At 51.9% G+C, this 17,747-nt stretch overlaps 1 protein-coding gene across 1 annotated transcript; it reads right to left on the bottom strand.

Annotated features, from left to right (window-relative positions):
- Nucleotides 1-3,515: 3,515 nt before the first annotated feature.
- Nucleotides 3,516-16,373, bottom strand: PIPOX (pipecolic acid and sarcosine oxidase). Its single transcript, XM_043583533.1, has 8 exons — nt 16,195-16,373; nt 14,826-14,974; nt 8,098-8,311; nt 7,405-7,587; nt 6,024-6,176; nt 5,230-5,388; nt 4,564-4,639; nt 3,516-4,162 (listed from the first exon to the last, which is right to left on the bottom strand). Exons 1-8 carry the CDS (start codon nt 16,306-16,308, stop codon nt 4,032-4,034), a joined length of 1,179 nt encoding a protein of 392 aa, XP_043439468.1. The 5' UTR covers nt 16,309-16,373; the 3' UTR covers nt 3,516-4,031.
- Nucleotides 16,374-17,747: the final 1,374 nt, after the last annotated feature.

Raw genomic sequence — 17,747 nt, forward strand, 5'->3', positions numbered from 1 at the left:
TCCATGTTTCTAAAAACCTCAAGGTGTCCATCCCCACCCCCACCTTCAACAATGGTGTTTCCTCTCCTCTGTGCCCACGGACTCTTCATTGCCTACATCCCCTCCAGGACCCCATCCGAGCCCCAATACGAAGTGCTCGGATCCTCCCTCTTGGGCATTCTGGACCAGCTTCCTTTGGCTTTGGGGGTGGGCAGCACCCCTGGAGGTCCCTGCCTGCCTTCTTGGTCTGCACATGACCAGTCTCTTCTTCTGCGGCTCCTTTTTCTCTCCACTCCTTCCTGACCTCATCCCTCCCACACACACCCCTTCCTACCCCCACACGCCCCCGCCCCTCCTCACACTCCGTTTTTAGGACACACCAGCTCAGGCAGGGCTTGTCAGCATCCCCCACTTGTCCTTTCTCAGCCTCTTCTAGACATTGGTCCCCTCCTTTACTGTCACCAGCAAGCTGAATAAGACTGGATATTTTGGAAGGGGATCTGCAGCTGGCTGGGGGAGGAGGGCGGCACTGAGCGAAGCAGAGGCAGAGGGAGCTGCGGGCAGCCATTGAATGAGAGGGAGAGGTTCCCAACACCCTTTCTCCCCAACTTTGCCAGCTCGGGAGACAGCAGGATCTTACACGGATCTCTCTGTGTACCCCGTTTCTCTCTCTCTCTCAGCAACAACACGATACCTCGCTTTACAGTTTACTGCTTTCTCTTCTACATATCCCACTATGTGCATGGTGCCCTCCCCCTCTTCCTGGGCTGCTCAAATGCCTCTCCTCACTGAGTCCCAGGTTGACTGCCATCGTCACCATCACCATCATCGCAAAGGGCAGCGTCCCCCAACCCGCCTCCGCCAGAGTTCTCTATCTTCCCCTTCCTGCTCCGTCTTTTTCCCAATGCACCTGTCACCTTCTAAATTACGATAAAATTTACTCATGCGTACTGTTTATAGGTCTTCGCATTGGACTGGGTGAACGCCACAAGAGCAGAGATTTCATGTTTTGTTCACAGATACATCCAGGATGCCTAGCACAATCCCCGGCACATAGCAGAATTTCAATAAACATGTATTGGGGCGCCCGGGTGGCTCAGTCGCCAAGCATCTGGCTTGGGCTCAAGTCATGATCTCATGGTGCGTGAGTTCGAGTCCCACGTGGGGTGAGCTCAACCCCCGCTTCCGGTGAGCTCCACTTGTCTCTCCCTCTTTATTTCTCTCTCCCTCTGCCCCTCCTGGGATTCTCTCTGTCTCTCTCTCTCTGCCCCTTGCTCACGTGTGCCCTCTCTCTCTCATTCTCAAAAAAAAAAAAAAAAAAATTGTACATTGAACGAGTGATCTCTTCGATCCTCACACACCCTTGTAAAGTTGGTCAGTGTTATTATTCCCATTTTTTTATTGTCATAAAATATACGTGACATAAAATGCACCTTTGTCATCATTTTTTAACGTTTATTTACTGGGATGCCTGGGTGGCTCAGTCGAGTAAGGTCCAACTTCGGCTCGGGTCATGATCTCACAGTTTGTGAGTTTGAGCCCCGTATCAGGCTCTCTGCTGTCAGTGCAGAGCCTGCTTTGGATCCTCTGCCTCTCTCTCTCTGCCCCCCCTGCGCTCTCTCTCTCTCTCTCTCTCTCTCTTGAAAATAAGAAAATATTGTAAAAATGGAAATCTTTATAAAAATAAACAAATAACAGAATACTTATACTTAATACTCAATAGAATAAGTATCCTGTTATTCTATTTTTGAGAGGGAGAGAGGGTGTGCGTGCGAGTGCTCAAGCAGGGGAGGGGCAGAGAGAGAGAGGGAGAGAGAATCCCAAGCCAGCTCCCAGCTGGCAGCACGAGCCCAACTCGGCACTCGGTCTCACAAACCTGAGAGATCATGACCTGAGCCGAAATCAAGAGTCGGTCGCTCGGGTGCCTGGGTGGCGCAGTCGGTTAAGCGGCCGACTTCAGCCGGGTCACGATCTCGCGGTCCGTGAGTTCGAGCCCCGCATCGGGCTCTGGGCTGACGGCTCGGAGCCTGGAGCCTGTTTCCGATTCTGTGTCCCCCTCTCTCTCTGCCCCTCCCCCGTTCATGCTCTGTCTCTCTCTGTCCCAAAAATAAATAAATGTTGAAGAGTCGGTCGCTCAACCGACTGAGCCACCCAGGCGCTGCCCATTTTAATCATCTTTTTTTTTTTTCAACGTTTATTTAGTTTTGGGACAGAGAGAGACAGAGCATGAACGGGGGAGGGGCAGAGAGAGAGGGGGACACAGAATCGGAAACAGGCTCCAGGCTCTGAGCCATCAGCCCAGAGCCCGATGCGGGGCTCGAACTCACGGACCGCGAGATCGTGACCCGGCTGAAGTCGGACGCTTAACCGACTGCGCCACCCAGGCGCCCCTAATCATCTTTAAGTGTCACCGTTCCGTGGCATTGAGTACACTCTCTTAAACCACGTTTGCGTTTGTAATGTGTTAAACCACGGTGTTGTGAAGCCGTCACCACCATCTGCGCAACTTTGTTACCTTCCCGAACCGAAACCCTGCATCCCTTACACACTAACTCCCCATTCCCCCGTCTCCTCAGCTCCCCGGAAGCGGCCATCCACTTCCCGTCCCTGTGAATCTGACTGCCGTAAGTGTCACCTGTGGGTGGAATCCTCCAGTGTTTGTCCTTTTGCGTCTGTCTGGCTCCTGGCGCCTGGCATCACCTTAGCGTTATTCCTACTCTGCAGACGTGATTATTCCCACTTCATGGGAGCTGAGGTGCAGGGGAGCCTCGGAGAGCACCTAAGAAGCAGACCTGGCTGGGGCGCGGGAGACTGGCTGGCTTTTACAACTCCCCGGAGAAGTCAGCGCCGATCCGTGTGCCTAGGCCTACGAGGCAATTTCCTCTGTGTTGTCTTTCCTTTGGGGATATTTTTACTCCTATTCCCTTTCCCTCTCTTCCCACTCACTGCCTCCTCCTGACATTTCCACCCCAGCTGGTCCCAGTTTTTCTCTCCCCAGAGCAGGCCTTTTCTCAAGTCACACTGGCCCGGTCTGGAGCTGCTCCTGCTGGGGTTTCGACTGAGCTCGATGGGCCCCGCTCGAGTCCCTGTTACCCCCCTCCCCCCTCCACCCACCCTGGGGTAGTTATGAGCCTGTTCCCTTCCAAAGCAATTAGTGCGAGGAGGCCAGCCGACTCGGTGCTAATGCCGTTTCATTAAGTGGGAGCAATCCTAATGATAATAAAATGGCACATTTAACATTCAAACATTGAACAGGGTTTCTAAGCGAGTGTGCCTCTCTCTTCCTTTCTGGTATAACAACTCCATCTTCATAAGGACCTGACAATACACCCTAATGAGAGACTGGGGAGCTAAGCGTCTTCGCAGAACCAGAGAGAGGACGAGAACCAGACAAAGAATCCAGGGAGAGAGGGCGCGGCTCCCTGAGAGGATAAAGACCCCAAGGATTCCTGGGATAATGGACTCTGGGGTGCTGAGTTAGACAATTAAAGTCTCTGAGAAATAAGGTCGCATGGAAAATACAGCCCACCGCAGACTTTAGTGCAATGCAGCTTTTTATTTATTTGTTTGCTCAACACGTTTTTTCCAACAAACATTTATTGTGCACCCAAGGTGAGCCAGATTTTATGGGAGTTGGTGATGGAGGGTGGCTCCAGCTTTCGGAAAAGGAACTCCAAGGGCAGCAGCGGTCTACACGTCGTTCTGTTTGCCCTCCCCTGGGCAGCGTTAGTCACATCCACCCCCAGGTTTACCAAATGCCTCAGCGAAGAGAATGTCAACTGCTTTGGTCCCGTGAGCCACTCCTTACGCGTCCTCCTTATTGAGACAGCCATCTCAAAGGTCCTTGCTACTCTGTGATTGTGGAATATCTGGTTGACCTTCCGGAAGCAAAAAAGTAGTGAGGACTGGAGAGCTGGCCAGGGAGAGAAGGTCGACTCAATCAAGCGGCGTTGACAGGGGACTCAAGAGAGGCGGGAGAACACGAGGGCATGTTACAGCCAGAGGGCTTTATTCCCGGCTCCAGTGTACAAAAAGGAAGCGCTGGTCAGGGGTCAGAGGTGGGCTTTGCCCAGGCCGGGGAAGCGGCTCATTCTAAAAGGTGTCAAGTCATACGATGGCGTTAATTTCATGCTTAATTCATACAGGATCTTCCCCACAACAGGGGAGAGCTTGAATCCATGTCCTGGGGAAAGGAGAGCAGGTTGTCAAGCCTCCTCAGAGACAGCGGCTGGGGTCCCTGCATGTCCGCTACCCTGTCCCCAAATAAGGCCACCTCTCTTCTTGGTCCGCATCCCAAAACTGGAAGCTGCCTCCCACCAGAGCTATCGAAACTTTCTTCTCTGATTGCACCACCCAGCACCTTTTTACAGTCGAGTCTAGACTTTGGCCGGCCAAGAGCGCAGAAAACACCATTTTCCCTGCCCCTGCCCCGCTTGAGCTCTCTCTCTCTCTCTCTCTCTCAAAATAAATAAATAAACATTAAAAAAAAAAAAAAAAGAAAGAAAGAAAGAAAAAGAAAACAACATTCTGCCTGGTACGGAGATAGGTCAGCTTTAAGGCACGTCTTCCCCTGCTCAGGCTCACCAGAGAATCCAGCACCGATGACAACGTTGTCATACTTTGGGTGTCGATCAAGAATGAAGTGCCCATCAGGGGTGTTCTAGAAAGAAACGATCACACCTGTGTCCTCTGAGGATAGAAAGAAGAGGAAGAGCTGCAGGCAAGGGAGGGAGGGGACCGGGCTGGGTTGCTTTCCAGAAAAAATGGGAACGGGGCACAAGGATGCGTTCTGCATGCCAGTGCCCCCTCCGGGTGCGACAGCCTTTCTCATTTGTCCATCTGCCTCTCTTCTCAGACAGAGCTATGAACACAGTAGGTGCTCAGTTAATGCGTGTAAACTAACTTTAGCCAAGACGCCTCAGGCCCTGGTGACATCTGTCTCTTCTCTTCGTCCCTAAGGCCTGTTCAACTAGAACATCTTGCCAAAAAATCTTTTAGAGCTCTTCTGGGAAACATAGCGAGGGGCAGCCAGGCATCAGCCTCGTGTGCTAATGAAAAGGAATATGAATAACCTCTAGCGGGGCCTCTCCGGTAGAGGTGAACCGACCCACGGAAATAAGCTCATTTGTTTCAAGTCACATATCATGTCAGGGGTCAATCAGATGTGAGCCTGAGCAGTGCTGAGTTCTGTCTCCTTCCCCTGTTCTCCGGGGCTGTGAGAGGGGCCTGCCCCGCCGCCCACACCCTTACCGTGTACAAGCAGGGCTCCAAAAGGGCAGGCTTGGGCTCTAGGTCAGGTAAGTGATCTCTGACAAAGCGGCCCAGGATCTGGACGTCTTGGATGTCTGAGAATGCTTCTGGGCAGTCCCGCTCCTCAGGATCTACATTGTTGCCGTGGTGATAGCAGACCTAGCTCCCAATCAGAGCGGTGTGAGCTGCGAGGGCCGGCCTTCCTGCACACCCCCCAGCCCAGGGGGCAGGCTCTCACAGAGGGCCCCCATCCATCATCCCAGCCTTCCCCAGTCCTGACCGATGCTGTGTGTGTTGCCACTCGAGGTTGCCTTAGCTGTTCCTTCCCCCTCCAACCCTGTGTTTGCAAAGGAAGGGCTCCCTTTGCCGCCTCAGGACAGCTGGGGGTCTTGTGCTGCAAATAGGGAATGGTGAAGTATTCTTCTCCTGCTCCTTCTGCTCCCCGAAAGGGAGGGGGGTTCTGAGGGATCTGTTGAAAAGGACCTTAGAGGGGCGCCTGGATGGTGCAGTCGGTTAAGCGTCCGACTTCAGCCAGGTCACGATCTCGCGGTCCGGGAGTTCGAGCCCCGCGTCAGGCTCTGGGCTGATGGCTCAGAGCCTGGAGCCTGTTTCCAATTCTGTGTCTCCCTCTCTCTCTGCCCCTCCCCCGTTCATGCTCTGTCTCTCTCTGTCCCAAAAATAAATAAACGTTGAAACAAAAAAATTAAAAAAAAAAAAAAAAGAAAAGGACCTTAGAGCAGCTGGCCCAAATCTGCATGGGCCCCTGCCAGCCTTCTCTGGGCCTTTCCACTCACCTTCATCAGCCCTGGGTATTCTCCGGAGGGCAGCCCGTAGATGTGGTGGGGAGCCGGGCTGAGGCCCAGGCCTAGGAAGCAAGGAAAGGCCTGGGACACACCGTAGCTTCCGGGAACCTTCTCTCGCCAATAACACACATTGATTCGCAGGGTCTTGAAGCAGAGAGAGGAAGTGGGAGATAAAGGGGGAAAGCCATGGGGGACGCCTGGATGGCTCAGTTAAGGTCTTTCACCTCGGGTCATGATCTCACGATTCATGGGTTCGAGCCCCGCCTCGGGCTTTTGCTGACAGCTTGGCGCCTGCTTCGAATTCAGTGTCTCCTGATTTCTCTGCCCCTCCCCCATGCAAGCTCTCTTTGTCTCTCAAAAATAAATACGCATTAAAAAAGGGGGGGGGGGGGCGCCTGGGTGGCGCAGTCGGTTAAGCGCCGACTTCAGCCAGGTCACGATCTCGCGGTCTGGGAGTTCGAGCCCCGCGTCAGGCTCTGGGCTGATGGCTCAGAGCCTGGAGCCTGTTTCCAATTCTGTGTCTCCCTCTCTCACTGCCCCTCCCCCGTTCATGCTCTGTCTCTCTCTGTCCCAAAAATAAATAAACGTTGAGAAAAAAAAAATTTTTTAAAAAAAAAAAAGGGGGGGGGATGTCCTGAAACTCTATAAAAGAACAGTTTCTTGTGGGGTCCTGTAGCTCTTGAAAACAAGCTGGGTGCCCCCTCTTAACTCGTCCATCGTCGTTTCACCCAATTCTCACGTCATTGACATGTTCCATTTTTTTTTTAAGTTTATTTATTGATTTTGAAAGAGAGAGAGAGAGAGAGAACCAGTGGGGATGGGGCAGAGAGAGAGAGGGGGGGACGGAGATTTGAAGCAGGATCTGTGCTGACAGCAGAGAGCCCGATATGGGGCTCAAAGTCACGAACCGTGAGATCACAACCTGAGTCAAAGTCGGAGGCTCAACCAACTGAGCCACTCAGGCTCCCGACATGTTACATTTTGATATGAGGTACAAAGATCTCTGCATCTGTCTCCTCTTCCAGTCTTGTTTTTTTAATATTTATTTACACCCAGCCATACTTCTCTCTCTCTCTCTCTCTCTCTCTCTCTCTCTCTGTCTCTCTCTCCCGGAGTTAATAACACCTCAGATTTATTGAACGCTTACTACAGGTCAAGCCATTTCCTAAGGGCTTCATATTTATTACATAATTTAATTCTCCAACAGTCATATCCCCATTTGACAGGTAATAAAACTGAGGCTCATGAGGTATCCTAATTTGCCCAAGGTCATCTGGTAGCAAGTGGCGGATCCAGGACTCAGACCTGAGTCCGTCTGACTCCAAGGTTTCTTCTCTTAAGTACCAACGCTCAGGCTTCCAGCTCCCCTTACCTGCAGAGGCAGCTCTATTCCCAGGGGACGGAGGAGCTGGTTGGTCCAAGGGCCCGCTGTGATGACCAAGCTCTTGGCTTGGTAGCTCCCGGCCGTACTTTTCACCGTGACTGGGAACCCCGGTTTTATCTCCATCACCTTCTCTCCATCACACACTAGGCCTCCCAGATGTCGAATTGCATCCTAAAAAGGGCGGCAGCGGGGAAGGGCAAGGTAGTTACATAGTTAGGTGGTTCACCCTGGTGAACAAAGTCCTTCAGGGGCGCCTGGGTGGTGCAGTCGGTTAAGCGGCCGACTTCAGCCAGGTCACGATCTCGCAGTCCGTGAGTTCGAGCCCCGCGTCGGGCTCTGGGCTGATGGCTCAGAGCCTGGAGCCTGTTTCCGATTCTGTGTCTCCCTCTCTCTCTGCCCCTCCCCCGTTCATGCTCTGTCTCTCTCTGTCCCAAAAATAAATAAACGGTGAAAAAAAAATTTTAAAAAAAAAGTCCTTCACTTAGGGCGGAAGAGAGGGCTCCGACTCCAGACCCCCTGTCCCATAAAGACCGGGCCTAGCAGGGCATATAAGACCGCCCTGCCCAAAAGGTCGAGAATGAAGCCAGCAGGGCAAAGGCCCTCATCCGGCCAAGGTGATTGGGAGACGGCAGATTGGAACCACCGCAGGGGCTGCGTTGCCCCAAAAGCCGCACACACTACCTGCAGGGCTCTGAGGGCCTTGTCTGCATAGAGAACTCCTCCGGACTTGTCCAAGACCCCCACTTCTCCCCTAGCCAACAGAACATTGGGGAAACGTTGTTTCAGCTCCTCAGCTGAAAGGCACTGGTGCTCCACGCCCCCTCTAGACAAAGTAGCCTGGATCGTTTTTAATTCTGAATTCTCCTTCATTCCCAGCAGCAGTAGCCCCGTCTGCCTGTAAAAAAAAAGAAAGAAAGAAAGAGAGAGAGAGAGAGAGAGAGAGAAAGAATATGACGTATTGTCCCCTGCTGTGCTGGCCTGTGCTTGGTTCCTCCTTGGGGGCTGCCTGTCTTGTGGAAAGGATCCTAAATCGGGACACCTGGCTCTGGGTCCCGTCCTGGGACATCCCCGGGACCTTGCTCTTGTTGCACACTCTTCCAGGCCCCACGTTCCCCTGGAACACGTGCCTGTTGGACCATCGGTGGTGCCACCCCAGGGTGGTACCGCCCGACCCTAGGACATGTGAATGGCGTGGGCCATTTATTTAGTCATCACAGTGCCTAGGCGTTGCCACTCACATTTAGTGGGCAGGGGCCGGGGACGCTAAACCTGCAATGCTCAGGAAGATCCTACCCCAGTGCCAATAGCACCCTCCTGCAGAAACACCAGTAGATGGTCTCTTAGGGTTCCAGCAATTAATTCAGTGACTTTATGGTTTTGTCTCTCCCTATACGTCCTTTTATGCTTCTTACTCTCTGGGGGAGTGAAATCTGTTTCTCCTGAATACTTTCCTGTCTCTCTGTCACAAGAGACCAGAGCTCCCTTTTGGTGGAAACTGATCTAAACCACAGAAGGGTCACTTTGGACCTCGGGACTGTTGCTGTAGTCCCTTCTCGCTTTCAGCAGCCGCAGTGACCAGCATCAGCCTGGTACATCCCCCAGGTACTGTGTATAAAGCTCGTAATAGCCTATAATGGAGTCTCATGGATATTACATGCTTCCAAATCCCACATTATCTGGTTGGGGGGATTAAAGAGAAGATTGGGAGGGGGTAGGGACACAGCAGGCCCCAGGGCCGGTGTCAGTACACAGAGCCGCGCAGCGTGGCCAATCCATTGGCCACGGCCCCCGCCTACCCGGCATCCACCACTGGTGAGAAAGCAGTGAGAGCCTCTGCCTCTTCAAAGCTTAGCAGAGGAAAGATGCTGTCGAATCCCCACTCGTCAGCCGGGTCCTTTCCCCGTGGCCCCCAAAAGGACTTCAGATGGGTTCTCAGGGAATGAAAACTTGCCTGGTAGACTTCTCAGTGGAGAGGATAATTCAGAAGTCATGCAAGGATAGGTTCTTGAGCCCTTTCTACCCTCTGGGGCTGTGGCTGGGGAGAATTCTGGGAAAGACCTGGCTGAACCCTCACCTCCGCGGTTACAATGTCAGATCCCTGGCTCAGAAATTTCAGAGCAACGTATTCCAACCCCTGCCTGCAACAGAGCAACCTCCGTCTCTCGGTCTCTCCCCCCCCGTAGACTCGGAGACTCACTTTCTTTCCTCCCTTCCTCTCTCCCACCCTCCCTCCCTTTCTTCCCTCTTTCTTCCCTTGAAGAACCCCTCTTACAGGAATGTACTGTATGGGGAAAACAAACTCATGCCAAGACAGCGGGCAAATCAGTCGAATTATGAAACGCTGAGTGATGTTCTAATTCCCAAGCCATCCTGCGGTGGATGAAGCGGGCGCTCCCGTCCCTAGGAGTAATCAGTGAGCTGATTCCGCCGGTGAGTGTAATTGTGCCAATTGTAATCATTTTGCTCCAGCTCTCTGCCCCTGTGGCATTTATTTCTTAGCCCAGATATTGATCTAACAGTGGGAAATTTTCCATCTGAATTTGTGATGCTGGACCCTCCCCTGGTCCGAAGATGCGTTTGGGAAATTCTCATTTTCCGTGGATCACAGCTGAGCTATTTGGCCTGAGGGAAACCGTGCATGGCTGGAGAAATGCCTCCGATTGGAGAGAGATTTTTGACCATTATGAGCAAATCGGAAATAAATGTAAAACACTGCCTGGAAATGCAAAGGCCTGTCATTATGGGAGATAGGTGAGAGGCTCCTGTGGGAAATGCTTAGAGAATTGGAAATCAGTCAGTCAAAACCGGGATCAGAGAATGGGCCTTCTCCCCCCAGTATGAAGATAGATGACTTCCATGGGCGGATTGAAAATCATTTAAATGCTTATTTTCTTAATGGCTTTTCCTAGATCCCAATAAACAGACCGGCTAGTTCTGCATCAATTTCTCACCCCTGTGCTCTGGGTCTCCCTGTGCTCTCTTTCTGCTCAGACCTAGGCTACACAGTTAGGGGAGGGGAGGCGTGAGAGGAGACAAGGCCGTCGCAAGGGAAAAAAAAAAAAAAAAATTGTCCAGGAAATGCCTGGTCAGGGCTGGCCTAGAAAGAGAGCACCTTGAAGCGAGGCTGGGTTGTCAGGGAACCCTGGAAAGACTGCGGCTCCCAGCTCCCAGTACGCGGTCAGCTGAGCGCAGAGCGTGTGGTGTGAACGGGCGTCTTCCTCCAACCCCAGCCGGATCCAGCACTAGGAAGAGGTAATCGAAGAATCCTCCCAAGGGCCTTGTTGACTCCTCTGGCCGACTAAAGCCTCGGACACGATGTAAGGAGCTGGTGATAGGGGATTTCCATCCATTCCTATAGGAGGCCAGGGCGCCGGATGGAGCCAGCAGGAATCGGGAGGGGCAGGCAGCTCACCCCGCGTCTGCCACCTCCCATCCCAGGCTCCCGTTTTCTCCTCGGGGGGGGGGGGGGGGGGGGGGTTTAAAGTGCACGGCAAGCCAGCTCCCAGAGTCACCTTGGGGAGGGGACTCGGTAATGGCTGCTGTCTTTGTTGGTTTTGGAGGAGCTCTTGGCGTTTCATCTTCCGCTCAGTGGGCCGAGGTGGAATTGGTTAACAAAGACTCTGCTCCAGGGAGGGGATGTGGCTGACAAGCCAGGCACTTCACAGACACAGGAAGCAGCAGCTGCGGAGGGGGCCACCAGGTTCTGCCAGCAGCTGTACTGCCTACGGCTGTGATCTTGTCTGATATTGTCAGCTAAGCAGGGGCAGCCTGGGTCAGGAGCTAGATATTGGGACTCAAAGGGAGAAGGCGGGGCAAGCAAGAGCTGGGCCCCAGAGCTGGGATTTGCTGGTGGTATCAGCGTCCTGGCTGGACCCGTCACAAAAGACTCGGACCTTGTGATCCGGCACCTGTGTCATTGTCTGTACCCAGAATATATGCAAATATCCTGAGCCCACCCATGTTTAGTATGCCACTGTCACAGGAAGAGGCAGAACAGAATGAAAAGAATCGGACAACCACCTTCACCGGCAACTCCTGAAGATGTTTGGTGGTTTGTTTGTTTGCTTTTTTAATCATTGTGCGGTGGCCTTAAGTAAATACATCTGTATCTGTCGGTTAGATCATGATGTTGTGCTGGTTCTCCGGGAAGAACCTCGGAGAATAAGAACCCCAGAGATGATGCGTCATTGCAGAAAACCAGAATTAAGAATAAAAGCGAAAAGAATTGGAACGGGAAGTATCTGTGCTGTGTTCCTAAAGAACCAAAGAAATTAGCCTGCCCGAGTCAATCAGATTAGCCACAAGAAAGGACGTGATAATGATTCAAATAATAATAGCAACACACCTAGCACTCTGTAGAACTCGGAAGGTTTTCCAAAGCACATTCATTGTACTCTTTCTTTTTCATAACTGGGGATTCTAGGCATCCGAGTGGCCTTTTAAGAGGGGCTATCATACGTCCCTGTCTTTTTTTTTTAACGTTTTTATTTATTTTTGAGAGAGAGCACGTGCACACGCACATGCGTGCAAGTGGGGGAGGGGCAGACAGCAAGGGAGATAGAGGATCTGAAGCAGGCTCTGCCCTGACAGCAGTGAGCCCGATGTGGGGCTCGAACTCGTGAACCATGAGATCATGACCTGAGCCGAAGTCGGAAGCTCAACCAACTGAGCCACCCAGGTGCCCCAAAAGGTACCTGTCTTTAATTTTTTTAATGTTTATTTATTTTTGAGAGAGAGAGAAAAAGGGGGCGGGTAGGGACAGAGAGAGAGGGAGACACAGAATCCAAAGTAGGCTCCAGGTACTGAGCTGTCAGCACAGAGCCCGACGCGGGGCTCGAACTCACGGAAGGCGAGATCGTGACCTGAGCCGAAGTGGGACACTCAACCGACTGAGCTGCCCAGGCGCCCCTGTCCCTATCTTTAAATAAACATTAGTAGTCTTTCCACCCGGGATGATTTAGACATGAATTTATTGGGACAGAGGGGATGGACAAAGTAACCAGTCTGTGGTATCTGCTAAGCCAGGGGCCAGCAGACCATGACCCGGGAACCAGATCAGGTCTACCACCTGTTTTTGTTTGTCACACAAGCCAAGATGATTTTTGTGTGTGTGTTTTGGTTTTTTTTTTTTTTTTGGTGGTTGATTAAAAAAAAAAACAAAAAACAAAAGAACATTTCATGACATGAGAAGAATATGAAATGTCAGCGTCCGTGAATAAAGTTTTATTGGCACCCAGCCACACTCAGTTATTTACATATCATCTGTGGCTGCTTTCACACTACAATGGCAGGAGTTGGGTAATTGGCAGAGCTGAATAGTTACAACAGAGACCATATGGTCTGCAGAGCCTAAAATACTATGTGGCCATTTCCGGGAAAAGTTCGCCAAGCCCTATTCTAGACTAACTAGGAGTATAGTAATCCTGCGATTTGCACTAATAGGACCCTGACTACTCAGTAACAAATCTCTCAAAGGGCTGCGGGGAAAAACAAATGAGTTAACCCGTGTTGAGTCCTTTTAAAACAGCCTTAGTTTCTTATCACAAGCATTAAATAGGTGATGATGGTGTCAGTGATGACGAGGGACTTGTCAGGTACTACTCTAAGCCCTTCACGTACGTATCCTCACAGCAGCCCCATGAAATAGATACCCCTACTTTACAGATGAGAAAACTGAGTCTCGTAGAGTTAAACGGCTTGCTGCAAACCATATAGCTAAATGTGTCGGAGCTGACGTGTAGAGCAGGTCGGCCTGGTCCCAAAGCCCTTCCAGCTTCCTGCCAAGGAAAGGATTGTGAGATTTTGAGACTCTCCTACCCAGCGGTTCCTTTCCCTCTCTCCAGCAGCGGTTTGTCCGTGGTTGCTACGCCCCACGTGTCTCCTCCTGCCCTTCTTCCTGCCTTGTGCAATGCAGATAGGATACCGCTGACCCGGAAGAGGTCGTAGGAGCTGCCACTTATCAGAAGGTGCTAGGCGCTATGCCAAGTACTTCCTAAGAGTCTCGTTTCATCCCCACGAAGCCCTGTGAGGAAAAAATGAGGCACAGAGAGGTATAGGAATTTTTCCAATGTCACGCAGTCCGTAAGAGGTAGAGCACAAAGTCAAGTCCAAGCCTGTCTCCCGAACCATGTTCCCTCTGAAAGGTTCCAGACACTCTCGTAACATCACTCTCCCAACATCTTAGTTGCCTCCGTGTCTGCTGGCAAGAAGTGATCCCTCCACGGCCTTGGCACTTCTTTAACTACCAGACATTCAGCAGCATTCACAGATGGCTGACAGAGAGGGGTCCCTTTGCCAGGCCACCCCTCAGCAAGACATGCTCCTTTATTTGGGTGCTGGGTGCATTAGCTGCCTCTGGAATAAATCTGTAATTAGCTGTCCTAGCCGTATTTGCATAATGGATTTCACTTTGTTCTTAAGTTAATGGTGTTTTTGCAACAGAACAGTAACCTCTTGGTTCCTGGCCATTAAAATAACTGCCACCCTGTAGGATAGAGCCGTGATTTTGTAGAAGGTTCAGTTAAGAGCCACAGAGAAGGTGGGAGGGGACGTGGGGTGGGTGGTTCAAGTTCTCTGCGCATGACGGGTTGTCTGCCTTCCTCCCTGTGGGTGTTTGAAAGGTCAGTGGAGGTTGGGTGGGGGGGCAACAGTGTCTTAAGGGTTAGAGAGCCACGGGAACAATCGAGATCTCCAGCAAGCAACGGGGCCTGAAGAGGAGGCCTATAGGAAGAGGCATTCAGAGAGAATGCATGGATTACAGGGGTCACTCTGGGGATGAGGACCCAGCATGAAGGGCTATGATATTAGCAGGAATATAAAGAATCCAGACAGGGGTCCCTGGGTGGTTCAGTCGGTTGAGCATTCAACTTCGGTTCAGGTCATGAGCTCGCAGTTCACGGTTCGTGAGTTCCAGCCCCACGTAGGGCTCGCTGCTGTTAGCACTGAGCCCGCTTCAGATCCTCTGTTCCCCCTTTTTTTGCCCTTCCCCCACTAGTGCTTTTTCTCTCTCTCTCTCAGAAAAAAATAAACATTAAAAAAAAAAAATCAAGACGGCAGCCTCCTCCTTGATTTCAATCTCTGCCCTAAAAGAGTCTCAGATGGCTCCATGGAGCCAGCTCTGGAGATCTGCTCCCAGTGCCTTTTCAGCAGTCTTCCCAGTACAACCTCTGCCAGCCTCGAACACGTGTCTGACCCCAGTCCTGGAGCTCAGAGTGAGGCAGGAGCCAGCTGGCCCTGTGGGGCAATCGTCATGACCTTGGGCACAATACTTCCACGTGTCTGGCACTCCCCTGGGCCCTGTGTCCCTGCACCACATTTCAAGTGTTGGTGGCGGTGCCCCCTCACAGACTCCAAGCACCCCCAGGCACTGGGCCCCACAATTCAAGGAGTTCCCCCACCCACACCCAAACCTGTGTAATTGGGTCCCAGCCTCATGCTCCAGCTGAGCCCATATCTGGTAGCACTCATCCATCATCTGGGTGTAGAAGTCTTCAGGATATGCCCTTCTGATTATCCGGCTCTGCCCATGGGAGCTTCCTCGGGAGTGCGGCAGAAAGAACTGGAGACGGAAAACAAGAGAGACAGCCGAAGCTGTTACCCCTTACGCTGCCCGCCCCTCATCCCCACCCCCTGGAGCCAGCTCGGCACGTTCAGATCTTTCCATTCAGTCTCCCTTCACGACCAAGTTACTGATTTAGCCATCGGCACAGAAGTTTTCAGTAGCACCAACTCAGCTTCCCTTTTGCTAACATTATTCACATCCCAAAGTCCCTTCGTTAGTTAGCCTTTGGTCATCTTGCTGCAACCCCATCCCACCTAGTCTCCTAGAGAAACAGAATCACAAAGAACCTTTGAGATCATTCCAGTCTAGCCCCCTTCGTCTTATGGACAAGGAGGCAGATGCTATTTCTCTGTGGCTTCAGATCACTCGGGACAAGGGAGCCACCTTGGGATTTAGCAGAGGATGGAGAGTTTCCTGCAAGGTTAAACCAGGAATCCCTCAGGCTTTGAGAAAACTGATAGAGAAGCTGAAAAAGGTTTCTAACCAATCTAGCTCATTTACCAAGAAGGGTAAATCAAAACTCATCTGGATAGCTGTAGAGAGGATGGGAGGATAGAGGACTCTGGAAGGTGGGCTGGGTGGACCTGCCCGGGGAAGGACCCTGGAGACTCACAGGGCCCACCCACATGTGCCGTGGTCAGGGTACATTGCCCCGCGTGGGGTCACCTTTTCCACAGGGAAAAATAAGACCTAAGTCGTCCTGCCTGTGTATCAAACAATAAGGCTGCCATCAACCAGAGGTGACAGAAAGCAACAGAAGCTTCTGCTGGGTTCCAGCGTGAGAGGCCAGGAATACCCAGGGAAGAATCCTACCTCTTAGGCTGACAAATCAGCTTTTGCCTCTGGGCGAAATTATTTTTACTTAAGGTTACCCAAAGCAGAACTGATTATTTTTCCGGGCCGGATCAACCATTTTAAAAGGCACAGAAGAAACTGACTGGCAAGAAGGAAGAGAACAGGGCCTCGGACACTTCTCCGTCAAGGGCAGGAACCGGGAGGCAGTAAGAGAGGCAATGAGCCTGGAAGCCCAGTGTGGGTCTTAGGGACGGTGGAAGTTTCTTTGCGTTGTCACGAAATACACTAGGCAGCAAAGCCGCAAACTGCACAGAATTTGACAATCAGACCTCACTCCAAAGTCTGCTGGCTCTGGAAACTTCTCTCTAGGGGAGGAGAGAGGGACCGTCCCTAGGGTCAGGAGTGCAGGGGGAACATAGTACCTGCTCCAGCAGGATGACCCTCTTCCTGTGTTTGGCCAGATGGTATGCCGTGAAGCAGCCCTGGATGCCTGCCCCGATCACAATGGCATCACAGAGATCTTTCTGAGCAGCCATAATGCCCACTTAGTCCTACAGCCACAAAGCCCGCACACAAAGAAGCCTCTGGGCTGAAGGAGGAGGAGTAGGGCAAAGTCCAGCCTGGCCAGCATTCCCACAATCCCCTGGGCTGCATCCTTCTCCCCACCCCTCCCTCCCCGCAAAACCTGGCATAGGGCTCAGTCCCCACCTCTCCTGCAGAGTGGAGCTGGGTAGTCTGATCTGAGGTTTAGCCCAGCTCAGCTGCCAGCCTCACCCTTGTATCCCTCTAGCTTTCTATTCTTGGCTCAATTATTGTCATGCAAATGGCTCCTTCCCATGCCACCTTCCTGTCTCATTATGATCTTTGTCTCGGGACTTCGGCCCTGGAATTTCAATGCCTCCTAGACCGAGCTGGGCACCAGGAATGCTGCCTCCCCCTGCTGGCTTCCCTCCCTCCCGCCTGATTTCCTTTGGAGATTCTAGAGGGCCAAGCTAAGAACTTGGCACTCTGCCCAGGGTAAGACCCACCTCCCCGGTGGGGTGCAAGGTCGGGGGTAGACGCAGGAAACAAAACGGGAGGGCAGTTTTGTGATTATGAAATTATTCTCAGCATGTCTTACTTTCACTTTTTACAAAGGAGAAGAAATTATCCGGAACAAATGGAAAGGACAGAGAGGTGGAGCTTTGTCCTGAGGCACAGAGAGGGGACCAGGCACCAGCCCGGGGCATGGAGGGGCCCTGTAGGGAACGCGCCCTCTGTGCCAGGCAGTGTGCTAAGTAAGTACTTTTACATGTATTCAGGACAGAGCTAGGATTTGTAGGGCCTGGTTCTTATACAATTTGGGGGTCTTCTTTAAGAAAAAGAAAAGAGGGGCGCCTGGGTGGCTCAGTTGATTAAGTGTCTGACTTTGACTCAGGTCATGATCTCGAAGTCTGTGAGTTCCGTCCCCGCATCAGGCTCTCTGCTGTCAGCACAGAGCCCACTTCTGATCCTCTGTCCCCCTCTCTTTCTGCCCCTCCCCTGCTCTATCTCTCTGTCTCTCTGTCTCTCTCTCAAAAATAATAGAAGGAAGGAAGGCAAGGGAAGGGAGGAAGAAAGAAGAGGAAGAGAAAGGAAAAATCATGAATACAAAATTAGATGCCAGGACTAGGAAGAGACCATCCAGTTAAGGAGCCCCGTGGTTGAAGGGTCATTAGCTTCACAGTAAATCGGCCTCTGCACGCGTCTCCTTGTTTAACCCTTGCAGCCTTAGGAGGACACGTGGACACGTGTTTATCCCCACTTTGGGCACATTAAAGACGGTCCCAAATTCATGGTCACTCCTCCCATCAGAGGCTCTGTGACTGTGTGACCAATAGAGTAAGGCAGAAATGACACCGGGACACTTTCTAGCCCGGGCCTTAATAAGACACCGAGAGCTTCTTCTTCTTGTCCTGGAGACTCCCTCTTGGAGCTCTGAGCCACCATGTTAGAG

This window comes from Prionailurus bengalensis, chromosome E1 (genome assembly GCF_016509475.1).
Source record: "Prionailurus bengalensis isolate Pbe53 chromosome E1, Fcat_Pben_1.1_paternal_pri, whole genome shotgun sequence".
Lineage (NCBI taxonomy): Eukaryota > Metazoa > Chordata > Mammalia > Carnivora > Felidae > Prionailurus > Prionailurus bengalensis.

Bases quoted from the DNA above. Each gene is read 5' to 3' on its own strand.
- PIPOX (XM_043583533.1), bottom strand. From the start codon at position 16,308: ATGGCTGCTCAGAAAGATCTCTGTGATGCCATTGTGATCGGGGCAGGC. The intron at 7,588-8,097 runs GTAGTGTGTGCG...CGCCCTTTTTAG, and splicing joins AGGCCCTCAGAGCCCTGCAG to GATGCAATTCGACATCTGGG. The intron at 4,640-5,229 runs GTAAGGGTGTGG...GTTTCTTTCTAG, and splicing joins TGGAGCCCTGCTTGTACACG to AACACCCCTGATGGGCACTT.